This window comes from Sturnus vulgaris, chromosome 5 (assembly GCF_052056855.1).
Source record: "Sturnus vulgaris isolate bStuVul1 chromosome 5, bStuVul1.hap1, whole genome shotgun sequence".
NCBI lineage: Eukaryota > Metazoa > Chordata > Aves > Passeriformes > Sturnidae > Sturnus > Sturnus vulgaris.
In genome coordinates, this window is record NC_142247.1 from 10,697,479 (window position 1) to 10,720,505 (window position 23,027).

General features: G+C 39.9%; 1 protein-coding gene across 1 annotated transcript in view; it reads left to right on the forward strand.

Moving 5' to 3' along the window:
• The window catches only part of LOC106855798 (potassium voltage-gated channel subfamily KQT member 1-like), a 408,060-nt gene that overhangs the window by 54,198 nt on the left and 330,835 nt on the right, over window positions 1-23,027 (forward strand). Inside the window, exon 11 of the mRNA XM_014880742.2 lies at window positions 18,703-18,817. Coding sequence (XP_014736228.2) covers window positions 18,703-18,817 — 115 coding nt within the window. The remainder of the gene's footprint in view (window positions 1-18,702; window positions 18,818-23,027) is intronic.

Consider the following 23,027-nt stretch of genomic DNA (forward strand, 5'->3'; position numbering starts at 1 on the left):
TGATTTAAAATACAGAATTTCTGTCCAGCTGGAACCAACTACATTTGCTTTACACTGTAGGGTAAAAGTAGATGATGCATGTCATCTCAATAGAGGTTATATAAAAGGCTGTATAGATATCTAAATCTAAACAGGCTGATGTGTAATTACACGGAAGTGTAAATATTTAACTCTAAACAGATATCTGGTCTAAATCGATTTTCTGTGGAATAAGTGTTAATACAGAATCCAAATAGAAGGGTAAGCTGACACAGTCTAAACAGATGCATAAGTGTAAACGCAGAAGTGTAAATTGAGATAAGGCTGAATAGATATGAGATGCAGTTGTAAATTCATCTATATGTAAATGTGTGTGTCTAAATAGATTTAAGAGAAAATAGATCTAAGTGAAAATAGGACACATAAAATAAAGCTCTTCCCTATATGTAAGTAGCTGTGTGTGTGAAAATGTAAATGTCTCAGCAAAAAAGGGGTGTTATTAAAAAGGACCACCCTCTAAATATCTTTTCTGTGTCCCTCCCCTTTACCCCGGGTGGAGGGGCTGTGGACAGGGGAGGGGGAATGTGATCACTTTGACTCCATTCCTGGGGGTCTGGGGCAGCCCCAGGTATGAGCTGTGAGGGTGAGGATGAAATTGGACAGCCCCAGGTGTGAGCTGTGAGGGTGAGGGGAGCAGAGCACCTGAGGAGGTGACAGGGTGTGGTGACAGACACAGCTGGGGGCTGCAGGAGGGGCTCAAAGGGTGGTTTTTTAATGAATATGTATGTGTAAAGCAGTAAGTAAAATGGGATATAAGCACTAAAGGTACTTGGGACAAGTAGAGGTACAATTTTCCCTCTGTCAGGAGCAGCCATGAGATGTTTTCAGTTTTGGATCTGGATTTTAGTGTGGACCCTGAGGGAGGATGATAGTACCTGCCCTTGTGAAGGAAAGCACTGAGCCCTTGTCCATCAACAGCTTTCTGTCCCTTCACCTTTTGTGTGAGAACTATCCCCAGATGTATTCAATTTTGGAACTTGGCTCCAAGGGAAGTAGCAATTTAAAAAGGAAAAATAAAATTAATAAACAAAAAAACCCCACCCCAAAACCCACACAAAACGCACTCCCAATAAAACCAGTCAGTAGGAAGGAAATAAGTAATAGGGAACATGAATTAGTCATGAGCAATCATGTCAGATCAAGTGGTTTTTGTTTTTTCTCTGATGTGGCAATGTGCATTTTAAATAGGAGATAAGTGGAAGACCATTTAATACTGATTTTAGTCACCTTTTCCTGTATTATCTATGTGTCCATAAACACAAGACCTGGATTATAGCCTAGAAAGCTGCTTAAGGCTCCTATACAGTGCATGAAAACTTGCTGGAATATGATACTTCACAAAACATTTACCAGAGGTTTGCTGTTGAAATGACAAATACATTTAGAGAGATTTCTGCCTCGGGTGCTATTAAATAAACCCATCAGTGGTCCAGGCTGTGGATTAGAGTGGAATTGTTATTCAATATGCAGTTGGGACTGACCTAGAAGTGGCTGAGAGCAGCCTGGGAGCCTCCCCCAGGGCAGGCATGCTCCTGCCCTGTCTCCCCCGAAATCCAGGATCACGAATTCCCTGCAGTGATCTGTCCCCACACTTTTGATATCCAGCAGCTGCTTGACCTGATCTCCACTCTATTAACCAGCTGCTTGTGGGATGTGATCCCACGGCGTGGAAAAAATAAAAAATATCTCCCTCACTGCCTGGTCCTGAGGGATGTGTTGGGCTCCAGGGAGCCAGCACAGCTTTGCTGCACTTGCCCTGCCTGGGGTCAGGTGGCCCAAACCATTCTGGGGAAGGAAGGACAGCCTTGGAAAGAGTAGAAAAAGAGACAAACTGGGATTTGGTGTTTCTCTCTTTATGCAGTGTATAAACTTATGATTTTTCTAATTCCTCAACTTTAATAAAAATTGTCCTGCAGCTTGTGCAGCAGGGAATGGGGAACTAATATATTAAAAAAAGGTTGTCTGGGAAAACAGTCTCTGGAACATGCTCTTAAAAGCACAGATAAGGATGTGCTACACAGTTTGGATTTTTTTCACTATGGCTACTTAAGAATTCCATCTTTATGCTAGGTTTCAGGGAGGTAGCAACAATCTCACTCCAGTGTGAAAATAAAACATGGTGGACTAAAATGCCAAAACCCAAATTTCAAACGTCAGTAATTGAATTTAAAACTGCAAGGCACATATCCATGCAATCCAGTGGATGAGAAAAGGGAAACAGGGAGGGGGGTATCCCAGTGGTGACACATAGAACTGTGGTGCTGTGTGTGAGGCTCACTGCAGTTCCTTGGGGGCTGCCTGGAAGTGAAGGCGTTTTTGAGCCAACAGGAAGCCTTTACTGAAGGTGAGAAGCAGGTGCTTATAGATGGGAATAAGGATAACTTATTGCATTTCTTTTTCCTTTTCTTTTTTTCTCTTGTGTTTGTGTGTGTAGTGGTTTTGTAAAAAAGCCCAGAATTGTCAGCTTTTGTCTCAAACCCTTTTGCACAAAGGAAATGGGTAAAAAGTGAGGATGTAAGGCAGTGACAAAGCTCCAGCACATCTTGGTGGTCTCTGCTGGAATCCTTGTGTTGCTGTTGAGGCTGGATGTCCAAGGCTCATCCCGTGCTGAGGAGGGAGGGCTGAATTCCTGGATTCTGTCACTGATTCTCGGGGTGACCTCGGGCACACAATTAACTCACTGTGCTTGGGTTGCATCATCTGTTACATGAATATAAGTCTTGTCTCTGTCACGGAGATTTTGTAAGTCCTAATTGTTTATGAAGTGTTTTTAGACTGACACAGCATTACAGAAGTGGGGAATGCAATTAGTCAATGCAGGATTAAACATGGGCCTGCACAGTTGTTTATCCTCAGCATAAACAAGGAGTGGTAATCAGGGATGGCAGCTTTTGCAAGAAAAGCTGATTTTTGCAGCAAATGTAGTGAATGCTCTGTGGAGAAATGATGATGTGATTTAATGTAAAATGTAAAGCTATGTTTTAGCCATAAAAATTTAGGGTTTTTTCTGATGGAAATGACAAAACATTACTGTGGGAGATGAGGGCATCATGTCTAAAAAAATTATGGCCTTTTAAACTGGTTTTACTCGGATGGTGGAGTAGTAAATACACTTTTACTACTCCTTAAAATATACTGTTCATCAAAGTGAATTAATGTCTTGAAAAACGTGTATTTTGCTTATTTCTGTTGTATGTCAGCTGGGAATGCTGAAAAGATTCTATAAGTAGAAGCAAAATAAACACTGGTTCTTTGGAGGGGGCTGGGTCCATATATAATAACCATTTGTTGAAAAAGAGAGAAGAAAAGACCAAGTGCTCCCTTTATTTCGGTTTTGCTCCCTGTTGAAGTAGCCAGGTGTAGCCACTTCTAAACAATTTACTTTGCTTGATGTGTCTCTTTCCACAGCAAGCTCTTTGCAGTCACAGGCAGTGCTTGGGAAATAATTTTGATATACAGGTGTACGTGCTGTTCTTCCCAGATCTTCCCAGCCACAACTCCATGGGAATATTTGCCTTGGAAAGAATTTGGAAGTTCTGTGCTTTGGAAATGTTTCCTTGCCCAGCTCAGCATAAATGCTGGGATGGAAAATCTGACCTGTCAGTTTGCTTGAGGATATGCACACACAATGTCTTTATTTCAGTTTAATCCCATCAGGTGTGAAAAAAACTTTGAATGGCTGAGGATAAATAGGAGACAAGCCTAAGAAGTAAAGCTTTGTGTCAACCTCTCTACATGGTAAAAAGTGTTTCTGCCCTGTTTGCAATGAAGTGATGGGCCATAAAGGTGATGCTAGTGTTACACTGAGCCATGGCCTGGTTTAGTGACACCTTAATATTTCTTTTATTCTGCTTTGATTTACTTCTGGAAACAGCAGTATGTGCAGTGAGAGGGGCTGCGGTTTAGGATTTGCATCACTGGGGTATTTCAAAAGAATATTTATTCTTGTTTTTATTTCTGAGCTTCTTCCCTTTGATTTTTATCTGCATAAAGCCTGACAGACTGGAGTTGCTAGGGAAGCTGTTCACAGCCTCTGTTAATCATGAAAACTCGGGAGAAAAAGGTGCTGCACTCAGTGTCTGCCAGTTAGAGTCAGCCTGAACTCCAAGGGGATTTTTCATGACTATGGCAAAAAAGAAAAGCAGCTGCTTGTCATTTGCTTAACCTTGCTTGGGCTGAATTTAATCAGTAGAAAACATCTGGAACTGATTCCCCTTCAATTTTGGAGTGTCCAGTAATCTGCTGTGTACATAGAACTGGTGCACCTTTAGCACTTGAATACTTGGCAAAATCATGTTTTGCAATATTGTTATCTTTTGGAAAGAGAAGAGGAAACAACAGTAATTTCCCAATGAGCAAATATTTGCAGTGTTCTGTATAGGTTGCATCGTTGGCTGATTGTGTGCAGCTGTTGTATGAAATGTATTGATCAGAGTTAATAAATTTCCAAGTGAGTAATACTGGTTTTTTGTATTGATTAAAACTGGGCCAAATTCTGAGTTGTTTAGCATTGCTTGACTACAACTGATGAAGCAATTTGACCTTGTTACTTTTTTTGCTAGAATGCAATGTTAAATTAGGAGTAAATTTTGAGGCTGTAAAAAGCTTCTGTTGATTATCTAGGAGTGGTTTTGTTTAAAAGTCTTAGTCTTTCCTGCAGAATTAGGGTGTTGGACTTTTATGGATAGCTACTGATATCTACTTTTAGCTGAATTTTCTGTTAAATAAAACTCAAGTCTGACTTGAATAATAAAACTTGATAAAATAGAAACCAGTGTTCGAAAGCCACTCAGAGGGAAATACATGGAAAAATAACGTGCATTTAAACAACGTTTTGTGTTGACAATGCATTTCTTTTTTACTAGGGAAGTTGGCAAAGCTCAAATATATTGTTTCAAATATAAATCCTGTTCACTTGCAGGAGAGCATTTATATTTTTAATAGAACCACTTTGGAAACCATGAGTAACTGTCTCTGGAAAAAGCTCTTAGTGTTCTACTCAGAGAATTTTGCTGGGAATATCCCAGGTGACCTGGCCATAATTTCTATGGGAATTTCTCTGGGGTAAAGCCCATAGAAGTGGCAGAGGTTGATAAATTTCTGGGACAGCTCTTCCTCTCTCCTTTGCCCCCTTTATTAGGGAGTTCTACTTTCCCTTCCATGCTCATGTGGGTAAAATTCCTTTATGGCACCTCCTGTTTTGTATTATGGAAAAAATACAGGTGTGATTAGTTCTACCCAACAGAACAGAAAGTTTGGGAATATAAAGCAATGCTGATGGCTTTTAAAACAGTGTATTATTTTAATTAGTTTTTTTGTCTTTTTCATCTGTAATAGTGATAATCCACCATCAAGGCAAAAAAGGTTCCTGGATTTTCTTTCTTTTATTCTTGCTGACATGGATTTAATGTCCCCTGTAAAAGGAGAATAATATTTTTACCCCTTTGTGTGAGGTGAATTATGAGGAATTATGAATTATTATCTGTAACACAATTCTGATAACTAATTCCTGGAATTCTGGCTTGCACACAGCCTGGTCCTGGATCTGCCTCGTAAGTATGTAAACTGCAGCCATGGTCAGGCCCTTTGGGTCTACTTGTGTTCCTTTAACTCTTATATTGTGCTGAGTTCTCGGAACTTGATTCCAGTTGTAAAAAACCCAACAAACCTTAAGCAGCATAATGCCAGTGTTTGCTGCTGGTGGCTTTTTCACACTGTTTATAACAGGGTGAATCAGACCATGGCAATGGGGTATCTAGAGCTGGTTGTGCTAACCCAATTAAGATCCTTTCAGGTCAGGTTGACCTGAATCTGTCCAAGATTAACTTGTGCTGAATGAGCTGCCCTGGACCAAGGGCAGCCCTAGATAAAGCCTACAAATTTCTCTTGTTGTTTATGTGAAGGGCTCAGGTTGGCTCCTGTTCCTATAATCTTGTAAAAGAGAGAGGACAGAGAGTGTGCACTGGATTTTGGTGTATGCAGGGGTCCAGCAGCTGAAGGCCTTACAGTGGTGAATTTAAAAATCCTGATGAGCTGAAAGCATGCAAAAAAATACACTCAAACCTGCATGATCATGATAAAGTGTGTTAAATAGGTGATTTTTTTCTTTTTTAGTTTTGTTTTTTACTCCTGGAGAAATGGGATCTCTGGAAGTTCTATGGTTGCACTGTTTCTAGTGAGGTAAAATCACACTGATAACACAGGTCTGTTCACAGGTCAGATGAGCAAAGTCACTTTTAGCTGCTAGAGACCTACTTGGGTAAGGTCATGATAGTTTTTGTGGGGTTTCTGCCTGGTAAAGATCTTCAAATTACATTATTTTCTGTCGTCTTCTGAAGTCTCCTTAAAGGGGTAAGGATGTTCTTTGCTAAATAAATCAATGCATTAGTGTATGCCAGTCTTGGATGTGAACTGGCTGAAGTGGAAAGAGCCTGGGCTGAAATACTTCCTGGACTTCTCTTATAATTGGAGAGCAAGGCAATTTAAGTTGGAGTCAGTAAAGGCTGTTTCAGTAGTAATTTCTAATAAAAAAAACTAATTTGAACAAGTTTATTGCTTGCTATTTGAAATAATGTAATTCAGAATAAGGGTTCTTAAGGAGGCTTCTCATGCTCTCTTCTGCTGCCTCTTTCATTTCCACATCTCCCGTCTCAGCACTGAATGGGGTTTTAGTGTGTTGCCATTTCCTAGGGTGCAGTGACACATCCACATTCCCTTTTCCTCCCTGCATTTATCTGCTGCCGTTCCTGGGCCAGGCAGTTTTTCTCTACACGAGATGGAATTGTCAGAGATTTTTCCAATGTTTGTCTTGTTAACTTCTCTGCCAACTGTCTGAAGAAACTGTGGAGGGAGACAGGGCATCAAGGAGGAGATTCTGTGCCATGGAAGCAAACCCCATCATCATCATCATCACCATCACCATCATCATCATCATCATCATCATCATCATCATCATCATCATCATCATCATCATCATAACCTTTGAAAAGCCAAAATGGTTTCAGCCCATTTAAATCTGTCTCTCAGGTGGGAAAAGGGCCATATCCAAATCCGGATAAGGGAACACTAAAGCATTTAGAGCAAAGGCAGCTCCTAAGGCATCAGTTTAGGGGACGTTTGGGAGGTGTCCCCAATAGCAAAACAATGCTCAGAATAAAGAAATAACTGCACGTGAGCATCAGTGGAAATGAAGGGGGAGGTGGGGAGCAAGGTATTAATTTCTCCGTGTTGAAATGAAACCAAATCTCTCAAATCCTTGGGTGAAACATTTGTGCTGCCAAGGGTCTGAATGGCAGTGACAGTGCTTTGGAATTGTAATAGGAGTCTTTGCATTATCCTCCCCAGAGCAGTAATTTAACTCTTGGGCTGTGCCTTTGCTATTTCCAGAGTCTGTAACACCTTCTTTCATTGAGAGTTTATTTGAATGAAATTAATTTTGCTTATATCCTACCTTTCTAGGGCTGTGACATGCTGCTTCACTAGTGCTGCATTTTTTCCCCCTGCAGCAATATTAACAGTATTGGAGGTTACTCCATGAATATTCCATTCACTGGGCAAGTGCACATTCAGACCTGCACTAGATCAGTGTAAACAAATTGTGATGTTTTCTTAATGCCACGTGAACAAATTTATTGTGTCAGAAGTCCCACCAAGAATCCTTGGATACCACCTCAGTCTTGGAAGGTGCCCCAGCTGCAGCCCATAGGAAGTTCTGTGTGAGGCCAGCACTGTGTATTTGTCCTGTCCTTGAGCATCTGCTCTTCACCTCAGCTGGAGACAAGGCACTGCATAAAACACTTCTTTGTCCTGGTCTGTTGTTATCTGATGTTAGTCCAGCTGGGTTTTTTTCTGTCTCAGCAGTGGTACATACCCTCCTAGGATGGCTTCTACTCTGCATCTGGATGGCCATGGAATCTTAAATACCCTAAATATCCCCCCTAAATACACCTACCAAAATATATAGATGTGCATATGTAATGAAATATCATTTTGTCCACATTTAGTAGATGAAGTAAAATGGTTATTTCAAACCACTTCTGAATGAACACTTGAGAAGTCTTAAATATTCATTTTGCTGGACAAAAAGAAGCTTAATCTTGAGTGACCTCTTATTTGAGATACAAATGAATTTGTTGGTTTATTTAAATCAGCAATTTAACAATTTTCTGTGAGTTTTTATAATCTAAAAAGAAAAATATCCAAGTGCTCTAACAAAGTTATTCTAGAGAAACTTTTATTCCAGTTATCATATGATTCATACATTCCAGTAGTAGAGTAGGTATGATAGGACAAGATGGAGCTTGGAAATCACTGTTTGGATTCTCCACCCAAATTAAGACATTGAGTGGTATCTGAATCTTTAATGCCACAGAAAATGGAAGGGAATATTCTGCAAGGGTTTGCCTGCCAACAAATAGCAGAGCATCTTTGGTTGGTCAGTGCCACGAAGCAGATTGTCCCAAAAACGTTTGCAATTTCTGTCATCTTGGCAATGTGTCTGAAACAATTTATGTTGGATGTTGGTTAGAAAACAAATTGATTTGGATGGATGGATTAGAAACCAAATGACACTTTTTTGCTGTTGTTAAAATTAAAATGTTTGGTTGGAAATCAAGATGGTATCATGAAGTTGGGTTTTCCCCTGATGGCTCTGTTAGGGTTCAATGTCTGTAATGGTGTGTTTATATAAAAATAAGAATGATGAGTGTGATAAATAGTAAGATTAACAGCACTAAGTATGAGAATTGGGCCATATTACTTTCACACATACCAAAGATGAATTTATGTCTCAGTCCTCAGTAATGTGGTTTAAAGAAGCTTGGACAGAACCAAAGCCTTGCAAAGTAAACACAAATCTGTTGTAATTTGTACAACATCTCCTTTCCCTGAAGACGCTGATCTCATTCAAATCACTCCTGAAATTCAGCATTCATCCAGATTTCTCTCTGGGGCTGTCAGTCTACAGGCAGTCTGTGCTGCACTGGTTGTTGAATTCAGCAGTAGCAGCATTTTTCTGCTTCTCAGGGCTTCCTTCCCCATCTCCTCAGCAGGAACATTCTGTGTCCCCTGCAGATGCACTGGATGGGGACAGGGTCACTCACACTGACCAGTGCAGGGTGAGTTTGAGAGTGAACTTTTCCCCGCTCTGAGTGCAGGTTCGTGGGTGGAGGGAGAGAAGAGCTTTGTCTCCTGACACCTCTGTGGTTCTCACTGTCACAGAAAAGCCATGGCCTGCTGCCAGAGGTCACCCTCAGCCCCAAGAGCTGCAGGGCACATTCAAATGTATTTCCACAACAGCATCAGTAAAGAGAGACTTTAGGTGTCTGACTTGAGGATGTGTTCCACCTCAGGGTCACGTCTCAGTTTTAAATGTCACCATTCCCTTGTCATATTAATTTTTTGTTTACTATTGGGAGAGTAGAAGATGTAATTATTCTGGGTCTTCTCAGAATCTGAGTTTCAAAACATTTGAATTTTAGTGGTAGCAGCAAAAGCTTAACAATTTCTTTAGAATATTTTAAGTTCTTTAATTATAAATATTTTCTAATGGAAGTTCCGAATAAGCAGTATGAGGAAGTTGGAATGTGGCATTAATAAAGAATGTACATCCCAACTTAGCCGTGAAGTACAGAATTGAAGGTTCCATGAATTTAATTTTAAATAAAATGTGATCAGTTAATTTGCAGCAGTTCTAGGAAGATAACTTATTGTGAGGCAAGTTGTGCTTATAAGATATTTCAGTTTGAATTATATGATCTGAAGATCTGTCAGTCAAAATTTTCAAACCACTGGGTGCACATAACAATGACTACTTTGAATTCCCTTTTTAATAGCTGTAACTTGGACTCTTACTCAAATTACTGTCCTATCTAAAATATCCTCATATTCAAGATTTTAAAAATAAGTATTTAGAGCAAATATATTTGAAGTAGGGAATACTCCCATAAAGTGGAGTTTCTTTACAAGTAGAACGTGTGAAATAACAACTGAAGCTTTAGCTAGGAGTAGTTTTAATTTAATGCAGTCAACAGCTACAGATTATTTTGATGAACTTGTTTTGAGCTTAAGGGCAAACACGGAAATTATTTCCTCTACTACTTAGATTAATTTTAATTTACAGATTTTTTTTTTCAGTGTGGAACAGGCAGGTTGGTAACAATATTGTCTGTATTGAATTCATGATTTATAGGTGTAGAAGAAGGGATTACAGGGGACCTGGCCCTTGATAAATCACAGTTGTACTAATTACCAAAGAGGAACAGCCTTGCCCTTCATGGGTCAGAGCTGTCACTAATAAAGATAAGTGTGATAAAAGGGGTGGGTTGGCTGGAGGGGGGGATTTTGGAGGTAGAGGGTCTGGTGGAAGAGGAGCCCTGAGGAAGAAGGAACAATCCAGAGAGACACAAAGTAGAATGAAGCAAGGAGGAGAATTGCTGCAGTAAAAGATCTGCTGTGAGGTCAGTCAGGGTCTGATGGAGTCAGAGCCTGCAGTCACAGCTGAGCTGGGTGAGAGCCTGTGGTCAAAGTCTGCAAACCAATACTTGCAGTCATGGTCCAGCAGGAAATAGCCAGCAGTCACAGCCTGCAGCTGGACCCTGCAGTAGGGGCTAGTCAGAGCCAGGATGGCTAAGATGTAAAGAGGAATAAACCAGGACCCTTTTCACACTGTTAGATGAGAGTCTGTGTCTTGGCTCATTTCTATCCCTAACAAGAGGTCTGCTGCAGCAATGATTAACACTAGTAAATAGGGAAATTGTTCTACAAGCATTCAGTTATGGGAGGGCAAGAGCTGCATAAGACCAGCAAATAATTGTGGGATATTTCACTGTAATTACAGTAATTGGGTTTTGTGTTCTTGTGAGTCAAAACATTGACAACAATTCAAAAGATGTTTCTGTTTTTACTCTCACTGCAGTTTGTATGCTTTGACCATTAACAGTCATGAAAAATAAAAATGTTTTCAGACTGGTTTATTTTCTTTGATAGCCACACTAAAACTGTACTTCCTTGTTAAAATAAATACTTTTACTATAATGGCAGGTTTGAATCCCGTAATGGAATGTAACTCTATATATTTATATTACAAGATACATTCCCTATGTGTAATTCTAAGAGTTTGTATGTGTTAAGAGCTCTCCCTGCAGAGCTAACAAGCTGCCAAATTACATTTCACTGACTATTAATTGTTTCAGTTTAAGGTCAAGTTCTTCTTGTCCTTAAAAAAAAAAAAAAAAAAGGGAGCAGTGAAGAAGGATCACTTTCAAAGCTATTTTTGTCTTATTTTTCTTCGCTGTTATTGCTGTACATTTCGTTCTTCAGAATAACTGAATGAACAGTCAAGCATTTCCAGCCTCAAAAAGTTACATGCATCAGTATTGGTGACTTGAATTTGGTCTTGGGGAGCTGATCTCTGAACATATTCACAAGGTGTAGATGGTATCTCCAGTTCAAAAACACGTTAAAAATACTTGTGGGCACAAGGATCGTGTCAGATAAGCAAAAGAAACAGACTAAGTCTTATGAGAATAAAGAAATGCTTGTCAAAATAGTTTGCTATAGAATATTGAAAAACTTTGCTCTCTTGGTATCATTTGAATATAATTTGTCCTGTTCCATGCTTTCCCAAAGGTGTCCTGGTCACATCCCTCCTGGACCAGCTGTGGCACTGTTTGGGTCTCGGATGATCATGAGAAGCAGCTCATTTCTGTGTTTTTCCTGCTGTCATAATCCTTCTGCTGCGGCCATGAGGCACAATTTAATAGCTATTAATTAAATATCTCCTGTGCAATTCACTCTGTGGAGATCTCTGATGCTTCCCTTCCCCAGACAACGAGGAAAATGTGTTTTCCAACCTCTTTGCCAGACCTTACCCACTAATACCCTCCATATCAGCCATACAACTTGAGTGAGTTTGAAAGTCAACCTTTTTTGTGAATCTTTTGAAGAAAGAGCCTTCATAATAAAAATTTAACAAAAAGGCAGTACTTTATTTCAGGAACAGAGCCCAGGAGAGAGGAAATGTTAAAACAAAGTTGACCCTGTATTTTAAGAGATGGGAGATTTCTATGATTTGGGTTGAGAATGAGAAGCCCCTGTAGGATTCAGTTACAGGCTGCCTGTCTTCCTTCTTTTGGGGCCCTTCCAAGCCAAGCCATGATTTTTTGGTGCATGTTGGGCAATAATCTGAATATTTACTGCATGGCTGTAGATTGTATGTGGTCCAACTGCCTGGATGCTTTTCCCTCTTAAAGGAGAAGGGATAGAAAGATCAGCCTTTCTAGGCATCAGTTCAATATGGCATTGCAGGAGTAAATGGAATTCTTGCCAGCCAAGATCTTTTTCCATGCATATGGAAAAGCCCTTAAAGCCTCTAATTCTTACAACAGAACTTTTGCCTTCCATCTTACTCAGCTGGTCAGACTAGAAGGTTCCAAATGCTTTGGATTGGAGGGGACCTTAAAGATCATCCAGTTCCAGCTCCTGCCATGGGCAGGGGCACCTTTGACTAGCCCAGGGTGCTCCAAGCCCCATCCCTTTTATTGTGAGCCATTCCCAGTCGTGAGTATAACAAAGCAGAAATATAAAAATTGAAGCATCTAAATTGGTAGCTTTAGTTCTGTGTTTTTATGAATGCTTTTATCACAGCACGGTCACTAGATATTTTAAAATGCTTTTCAGATTAAATTGGTAAGGAAAATATGTGCTTGCTGGGTGTGAAAGGGGCTAGGCTGAGCCCATGGAGATCACAGCTCAGTATCTCACAGATAGTGAGGGGCACCAGCACTGCAGGGCTTCTCTCCTGGGCTCCACTAATCTCCAGTTCCCCCTGACAGGTCCCATCTGTCTATGAGGAGATCCTTGCAGCTCTTTGTGCACTTGGTCCCTGACCACTTTCTGAGTCTGTCAACAAACCTGCTTGTCAGAGAGTGCCAAGCATTGCACAGGTTCGGAGAATGGACACTTGCTCGCTCTACAAGCTATTTCATGCAAAATATTCAGCTAAATGTTTTAGGCTGATATGCTGCATTTAAAAAAGTTGTTTTTGAAATATGTCTTCTAAAGTAGACATATTTATGATCCTAAAGAAAGTGTTTGGAGTTTGTTAGGGTTTTTTGTTTGGTTTGTAGTTTGTGGGTTTTTTCTGTTGTCTTTTTTATTTATTTTTTTTTTGACTGTTACATCCTTCTTGTTTGCTAGGTCTGAAAAGGATGTTCAGGCAGCTGGTCAGATAACACATCCTCATGTGCATTCGAGAGTATGTTTAATTGTTTCTCTCTGCGTGCTTTCCAGCACTACATGCCTTTTCCCAGTGCTACATGCCCTTGTGATTTTCAGTAATGTGTTGGTATTCATTTACATCCCCGTGCTGTCCCATCAGCCCTGTAATGAGTGATTGAGTTCCAGGGGCTGTAAGGCAGTGTGTAATTTGGCCTGCAGGCTTATCTAAACAAAAGAATGTACAACAAACAAAGGCAGCATTAGTGCATTTTGAGTGCTGATTGTTTCAAATCAGATACACAGGAAACCAGATGTTGAAGTTTATCTAAAACACTTGCAGCCCAATCTGTAACTACAGCAGGAAGAGTGCTCAGCACTTTTTGCATGGAGTTAGCAATGTGTCTGCAGCAAATACAAATTTATTCTTGTTCCTCAATTCACCTTTTCAGATGCTCTTTTATTTCTGTTCTGCCTGCAAACCACTGCTTAATTAATTTTGGTGTGATTCTGCAGGTCTTTTGGGGGCAAAATAAAATTCGTTACATTGACCTGAATTTAAATCAACCACATCTTGACTGGTGATAATAAATTTAGCTGCCTAAAATTAGGTACAGAGAGTAGCCTGAGCTTTATAAACTGCACTTGTAGCTCTAAGAGTTGTGTATGGGACCATGTGAATATGTGGCATTTGCAGATGGTTTATATTTGGGTGTGTAGTAAGGATGTAAAATCACAGCTTCAGGTACACAGATTTGTAAGAGTTTTACAAAACTAAAGTAAAAATATCTTATTTGGAGTAGTACTGAGTACACTCCTGACACTACTGTAACTTCACACCATAATGAAGAAAAGCTCTTATTTTGGTAAAGCAATTACTCAATCCATGCTAATTATGTTTGGCTGTATTATTCCAACGTGACTCCTCGGAGAAGCTCAAATGCCATTTGCCTGCTGAGATGAATGATATTAAAAACAAGTTGAAGAGATTTTTAAAAGCAGGTGTTGAGGTGTCAGACTCTTCCAGGCCTCTAGGCTTTCCTAGGCTGTTGATTTTCCTTTATTCTTCTGATGAAAGTAAAGATTTAGAGATGTCCCAGTCTCAGCCCCAAAACAGTTTGCCTCTATGCAGCTTTACAAATATAGGATTTTTAAGTGAGGTGATACAAGTTCCTGAGCCAGGAAAGTAGGCAAGACAACAGTGGGATCTCACAGGCAGTTCATCCCTGCAGATAAAGGAAGCGTAATTATCCCAGGATTTTCTGTCAAAATTCAGCCTTATATATGAAATTAAATCATATATTTATGTCCTATGTATTGATGATATTGATGAGAGCAGCCTGGTATTATGAGAGAGAGGGTTTCAGCAGCTTCTGATCTGAAAATGATGAGGAGACAGTGGCACTGAAGGAACCTGCTTTTTCTATTTTTTCACCTTTTTTATCTGAGAAGAGGATAGTGCAACATCTCTCTTGTTATTTTGTCCTGCTCTTGATAGGCATTGGCTGTTTGGGAATGACCACAATAGTTCAGTCATGTTTGCTGTTGCATTTGTAATTTGGGAGCTTGCTTTTGCCCCATAATACAAAGACAAAAGTTAGTGTAATATAGATAAGGACTCTAAGGTTAGATAAAGCCAAACAGCATTACAAAAAATATCTCTGGGTTATGTTTTTATGTGTCTACTTTATGACTTCACTGTTTTAGAAATTAAAAGCAAAGGCATATGAAACTTAACTTTCTTTTTGCTCTTTTATTTAATAAGTTGCTCTGTTTCAGGGATCCCTGGGTCTGTGGCATCCACTGGAATTTGTTGCACTGTAGTAGATACTATTCTGTATTTTCAATTTGCTGCTTTCAGCTTTTCATGCTTACAAAGTATTGTATATTTTATGATGAAACCAAATGGCTTCTTCATACTCTGAGTAGTAACACATGGTAGGGAGGGATGGCTCCTCTTTTTTTCCCTCTTCATATTTCCTTGCCTCCCCTGCTTAATACTCTGCAGCATCAAATGTAGGGCATTAATTCCCATAAAGTCGGTTTGGACAAGGAAATCTTATGAAAATAAATACAGAGAGGGAAGACAGAGTTTTTCTGGCTTGAGCTGCAGTTGCTACAAACTACCATCTGTAGTAGCTGGGCCTTACAACTTTGAGTTTTATTTCTGGAAAACATCACTGCCATGTGTTGAATGTATTATAATGCTCCACATTTCCTCAAAGTGAAAGCACTATCATGAATGATTATTATGAATTACTTTATTGCTCAGGAGCTTATGGCTTCTTGACATTTAAAAAGAAATTGTTCCTCTTAGTGTGATTTTTGGGAATTTTGATTTATGACTGAACATTGCTGTCTAAATGAGTTTTGGAAGCTGAAGGAAAGCAAGTTAACTTCAAAAACTAACTTGGTTCCAGAAAGAGTGTTTTGAATAAGGAGATAACTGCTCACAATTCTGACAGTCACTTAAAGGACAGAAAATATTTAGAAAATACCATGTATTACATGCATTTACCATTAGCATTCATTTAGGAACCAGAACACATTATTCATGTGTTAATACTTTAAAGTAGAAACATGTAGAATTAATGGGTTCTAAAAGCATAGAGAGAAATCAGTATTAAACAACTTTTATTCCAGTTGCATGGAGAAAACAAGTATTCTCTAGTGATAGCTTTAATACTTCCCAAAACTAATACTTTGAATTGAGTCAACTACTCTCAGAGTAGTAGGGAATCTCAAATTATCACCACCCAAATATGATGAGCCTCAAAGCTGTGATTTCTGCTTTTTACTTGACATATTAGAGCAGCACTTCTGTGAGCAGCTCTTCTTTCTCTTAATACTTTTGAGATAAATCTGTTCTGCAACCAAAATGGCAAAAATTGTTCTGTCCATGGATCCGACCATGGAAGCATGGGAGGGCAGAGGGGAAGCAGTGAGGCAATCTCTGAGACGTGACCCAAATACTTAATTTTATGGAGTTAAGTACACACGTTCCATTCAGCTGATAAAATCAGCTATGGAGAGAGTGTTGCACAACTCCTGTTTGTGTAGAATACATAATCACATCATTGTCTTTTTCCAAATGCTTGCAGGAATGAAATGTGCCCTCCTTGTAGAATGAGACTACCACAGATAATCACAGCAGTCCTCAGCAAAGGGAAGATTTGAGTGCTTTTACCTTATATTAAGACACAACAGAAGCTTGTGCTGCTTGTGCAGGTAACCAAGCAGAGGTTGTTAAATCCCAGGATGAGGTTGCCCCATCCCTGGTCAGAGAGCAGGCTCCAGGTTTACCCTGCAGGAGCACAGAGCTGCTCAGCACAGCACATGGGAATCGTGGGGAAACCAAGGTTTTGGAACTGGCTCCTGCTGTCCTTCCCCTTTGCTCAGAGCCACCGTGCTGTGGAGCACATTGCAGTAGGGAACACTTCTCAGAAAAGGAGTTAGCAACCCAAATGGAAACAATTAGGGTTTTCTGGGCTTTTTAGGAGTGCCTGGATGCAGATTGCAGTGGTGTGATGAGTCAGAGAGGAGTTTGATAAAGCAATAATAGACCAAACCCCTAAAACGACAAGGCTAAAATATAATCCTATGACTTCTCATGGCAAATGCATTGCAGTAACTTTAGTATCTATGCAGTGCTATGAAGAGACAGCTGCCATGAGTTAACTAGGCCTGCTCTGACCCTTCCAGCAGTTCATGGTGGAGTAGGAATTGATAGCAATGCAGAGTTTTCCTGTTAATCTGATGTGCCTTATATGGGCACAGTGATTTAACTCTGCCTTGGCCCGCTTCCAAGTTTTGCTAAATTCCTGTGAGGAAAACCTTCCTGTAGCTGAAGCCAAAACTCCCCTAGCTGAATTTTGCAGATGTGATCATGTGCCATGTTACTTTTTCAGAGATTGGTGCTTCTCGAAGTCATACTTCAAATATTGGATCTGTGTGTTTCAAGACTTTGTCTGGCAAAGTATGAGGCCACATAGTTCTCTTACAGGAAAAATGTCTTATCAGAACAAATGCAGAACTGGCAGGTCTCACAAAATAAAGCTCCTCTAGAACAGCCAAAGTGTTTCAGTAGTGCTGGGAGAGCACAGAAGTTCATGCTCTCAGTGCCAGGAAGATTTGGGTTTCCCCTGGAAACACACAGTTTATTTGTGATTAAATGCAGCAGAGGTAAATAAAATAGCTTTGTCATTTTATGTCCTTTGTCAATGTTCAGTTACAGTATTTGATAATACTATTGCATAGACTTCATTTTCACTCCTTGACATTTGGGTTATGGCTCTTCCAATAGTAAGCTCTGGTGTTGTAGGCTTTTTAGTATTTACCTTGAATTTGAATGCAATCCAGCTTAAGTGTTGTTCTGGAATTAACTGGATATTTCAACAGTTTAATTTTGTAGGAGGCAAGGTTTCTTATTTCTGTCACATGGGTTGTTATCACAGCATATGCCAGTGACACTGTTTAGTCTTTACTTGTTATGATGCTTAATTTTAGTGATTTACCCACACACACTTTTTTTCCTCCCTTGAACTTGTATGTCATCTTATCAATTTTCCAAGGTAGACTCTTGTCAGCTCATGTGCCAAGATTTCAAGGATAATCAGAATTAAAATTTATAGGCAACTTCCTTAGAAACTGTTGGGATCATCAGGAATCATGAATGAACTTGCTTTTAAATCAGAGCAACTTTATCTAGGTATACTTTATAGCTTTTAAACCAAGTTAATGTAGGAAAAGATATTGAAGAGAAGTTGCAGGAGAAATAGCTTTTGAATATTGATGCATCTGAACTTAGAAAGGCAGGCACATGTACACTGCACATTTATGATGAAGTCAGCCCTATATTGGATGGAAATGAGTTTTGAGGGTAGATCTTTCAAAAAAAAAATTATTTTACCACTTACAGGGCTAGCTGCACTTCTCTGATTTTTGTAGTGTCTTAGTGAACTCTTTCATTAGTTGTCCATTATATGCTTTCCAAATCTGTAATGAAATTTTTACCTTTGTAATACTTGGAACATGAGCTAAACTCCAGCACTGCTTGTATCCACCATGGTTATCCTGCAGAGCCAACTGCATCCAGCCACCTCTGGCTTCCTGGTTCATGGGGGAAATTTGGAACACTGGTGGTTACAGGGACCAGAGAGCACTTTGGTTTCAAATATTCTGTTTGTCTGACAATAGCATTTTAAATAATAGTTTCGAAGGTATTACAGCATACATATCAAATGGTGTTGAGTGAGGGAATGGAAATCTGGTAGTTTGTATTGTCATGCCCAGATTAATAGTGCAGATGTGGTGAATTTGAGACATCCCTCAAGAAGACAAACCTTTCTTGTTGGAGGTTCCTTGTGTCCAAACTACATATGTGCCATGGCAGGAGCTTGTGGATTTGTCTCCCTAATGTATTATGATCTCTTTGAACCATTTGTGCAGTGAGAAGACGCTCAGAAGGGCACACCCCAGACATGTCACGGGCCAGCAGCTTCACTGATGACACCGACCTGGCACCCGAGGAGTCCCCGCTGCCGGCGGCATCCGACGTGGCACAGTGAGTGAGCAGCAGCTCCTTGACTGGTCACAAACATCCTCGTTAGTGATGAGGGACACCTGTCACTGAGTGAGAGCTATTCTGCTGCTGGCTGGTGCACTTGAAGTGATTGAGTTTGATTTTGTTTAACTGAATGTGAACATTTCCTACCAAAGGCAAGTTTAGCCTTAGGTTTGGTGGAAGTAGCCAGGTGCTTGGAAAAGCAGCACTGGTCTGTGATGGGTGCCTTGCAGTGTTGGTGTCTTTGTTTTCCCACTTTTTAAGACAGCTGACACCATTCCTGAGAGCTGTGAGCTTTGCAGACAGTTTTATACTTGTAGACTCCTCCACCAGGTTAAGCTCTAAAGCAGTCCTAATGTGAATTGATTGGATACTTAAATGAAAGCTGGTGAGGGGCTTGGAACACAAGTCCTATGAGGAACAACTGAGGGAGTTGGGATTGTTTATCCTGGACAAAATGAGACTCAGGAGTGACCTTATCACTGTGGCTGTGCTCAGGTGGAGTTGGTCTCTTTCTCCAAGCAGCAACTGACAGCACCAGAGGACACACAATCTTAAGCTGTGCACCAAGGGAAATACAGGTTGGATATTAGGAAAAGTTTTTCATGGCAAGAGTGATCAGGTACTGGAATTGTCTGTCCAGGAAGGTGGTGGAGTCACCATCCCTGGATGTGCTTAGAAAAAGATTGGATGTGGCACTCAGTGCCATGGTTTAGTTGAGGTGTTAGGGCATGGGTTGGACTCGATCTTGAAGGTCTCTTCCAACCTGGTGATCCTGTGATTTCTGTGAAATAGTCATTTATAGATACAGCCTGAAAATAGAAAGGTTACCTCATATAATATTTTTATAAAGCAGGCACACTTTTAAGGAAATGATGTTGCACAAATATGAAAGTGAAATTATTGTCCAGGACAGAAAATCCCCATCAGGGAGTTCACTGCAGTTGTTGAATTGCTTTTACTTGTCTTAGCAAATATTTCTGGAAATAAACAAAATAATCCTGCAGGGAAACTCTATATTGTGCTTTAGCGGAATCCTGAGTAACCTTCATGCTTTTGTCCTGTAATATACATGTCAGTATTGGGCATGGGGATTCTGGAGTAAATTTCAAATGTAAAGCAAGGCATTAAAACACAGAGGAAGGTCTGGATGGACCAGAGCATGCAGGTGCCACAGCAATGTTTTATCTCCCATCAGAAACCAATACAAACAATGCTGGTGAGGAGCTCTCCTGAGCTAGCAGGCTCTTGAAGGTCTATCTGACGTTTGGATGTTATGGTAATGTTGGTGAAAAACTCGCCTGAGATCACCATTGCAAGAGAAAATATAGGCTTGTCACTGGAAAAACCCTTTAGTAAATATCTGAGGTCAAAAGAAAAAAAAAAAAGAAAAAAATTTTTGCTTGCCTTCAGATAGGGAAAAATATCCCCAGTGGTGTTCAGGATGAATTTGAAAGCAATGTGATTCCATTCTATGATGTGATTGCCTTTAAGAGGTTTTCTTTTGTATCCTATGTTTGCTTTCTGCCAGGGAACTCATATAGATGATGTGTCTGCTACACCCATAGTAACTGTACTGTGCTTTCATACCAGACCTTGTATTTCCCCTACATGTAATATTGGTCTTGCTTTCAAATCAGAGGATTTTAAATTATTCTACCAAATTGGTATTTTTTCTTCTTTTTATTCACCACAGTGCAAGCAGAGGGATTTGCATTTGAGGGAAAAAAACCCTCAGTTCTCATCTTATTTCCACTGTTTAGAGCACAAAAAATGGTGGTATTTTGACTTACATTGTGTAGCACAAACTGTACCTGCATTTTTAGCTCCTGTTGGTGTTTTTTCTCCCTTGTGGGGAAAATAAGGAGTAGCAGAAAGATAATCAAATGCACAAATGAAAAATAAATTAAAATATGGAGAGACTTATTGTATTATACAGTTTAAAGGAATATACTATGAAATCATTAATTCCTCTTGTTGTGGCTGTCAGGTGCACGGAAATAGAATGATCTTGCAACTTAAATTTCTAATTAAGGATTTCTATACTCTAAGCCTCATGATAAAAAAATATGTATAAATTCTAGCTTCTAAATATTTGTAAGAAACTTCAAATGTATAGAAAAAATAAGGCCAGAAATTTTAAATACAAAGGTGCCATGTAAGAACACAGTCAAGACAAGACATCATTTCATCCAGTTTTCTGCTTCTAAACTGAGCATAGCTGTTTTCACCTCTATCACTGATCATCTCATTTTCTGTGTCTACCTAGTAGGTTGCATTCATTTAAGAGTTGTCCTGATTCTTGAGCAGAAATGTGTAGTGTCTCCTTATTTAAACTGGGAACTTTGAGAGAAGCACAGAACGTGTTGTCCTCATGGATACAGGTTTAAACTCCCAACTGCATTTGCCTGATACACACATCAATATCAGACATACTCGGTGTAATTATTTATCTTGTCTTTTGGCAGAAGTGTAAGCAGGTAAGTCTTGGTGTGTGCTGCACTTGCTTTTGTGTGTGTTTTCCAAACATGGCTTCTGCTTTTCATTTAATTAGCAAAAAATCTTCATCCTAGTGTCATAAAAGCAGTCAATGATTAGACAAAAATGCTTCCAAGGGTAAAATTCAGCCAAAAGGGAGTGTGTGTGTATATATATATGTATATGAACATGCAGTGAGCCTTCCCAACCTGCAAAATAAGTGAAAACTTGGCTTTCACATATCAGTTCATGCCAGGATCCTGCAGTGATGACAGTTTCACATGAGGCACTTTGTGAACTCAAGTTTGATGTTGTGGAGCTGCCAAATGCCAAAGTTTTGTTTGCCTTCAGCAAGTGTTTCAAGCTACAAAATCCTCCAGTAAACCTTTATTTCAAAGTCTGTAACTGACCATTTTTAAGCTTCCTGTGTTGATTATTAAACATGGTGCCAGGTCTACAATGTAATGTTTTGAGGGCTGTTTTCTGTAGTGTGAACAATAGATGCTTGTGAAGTGTGCTCTGCTGGATGGATGACAGCAGAGATGCTCTCTCGTGACATAAGCTTTGCCTTAGGCCACACTCTCTTGCAAATTGCCTCCATCGTGTGGGAAGGACAAATGATATCCCAGGAAAACAGATTTTCTATCCTTGAGCCTCATTGCCTTAGAACAAACCTCTGCCACTTCAATCTGCATGTGTGTAGCAGATTCACGTCACAGTAACTCAGGTGGGTTTTGCCAAGCAAGCACCAGGCTGCTTGAAAACTGCTGATATTACTGTTTAGGGTGATATTTGACTGAAAGCAAACCAGTTCAATGTGTTGCAGCACTGCCCAGGTCTCAGTGGTGGATGCATCCACCAGTGGAATTCTGATGTGAGTGGTCCATGCAAACCTGGAGAAGCTAAGCTGCCCTGGTAGAAGCTGTGAGTAAAATCAAGCAGCAAGCTGGAAAATGGAGTTTGAGAGACCTTTCTGTAGAAACACAGTTGCTTTGGATCCCTTGGACAGCTGGGATGATGTTTGTTTCTGGTGATCTCTGCACAAATGTGAACAACTCCTGAGCCAGTGGACAGAAGCATCACATTCAGTTGGTAACTCTGTGGCTGCCTGAAGTTCTTGCTGAGTGTCTCTGTCCCATTTCCTCAGGGACCAAAAATCCTGTGTGCTGCTGACCTGAGTAGAGCTCTGTTGGTTTATAATGACCGTTTCTGAGGTGTCCAAAGTTGAATAAAAATGATATTAGAGATTAAACAATTCTGACAAATTAAATATATTAATTTCAATCAGTTGATCAGTAGTTCTAATTTAACAAGAAATGTTTGGACTGCCTCACTGCCTGATGTAATTACTCACCTAGTATTTCAAATTCTCTGATGAAATCAGAGGGGAACTCCATCAGTGCATCACTGGAGTTTTGCAAGAGTAAAGGAGAACTCAATAACTTTAAGACTTAGTATTTTAATTTTTTTTTATCTCCAGCTGGTTCTATTTTTATTGTAATGACATGGACCCTTGGCCATGACAACATTTTCTGTCATACACACCAGAGTTAACCTTCCATCAGGAGAGAATTTGGCCAATAGACTGCACTGAAAGATTACACCAACCTGGTCCCAGATCTCCCAGCCTCAGGAAGAACATACACAGCAGCAGCTTTAGAGGCAGACATCCTGTTTTTGTTTTTCAGAGCTCTGCGGTTTGAAGCTGTGGTGTCTAAAGCTCTTTCCACTG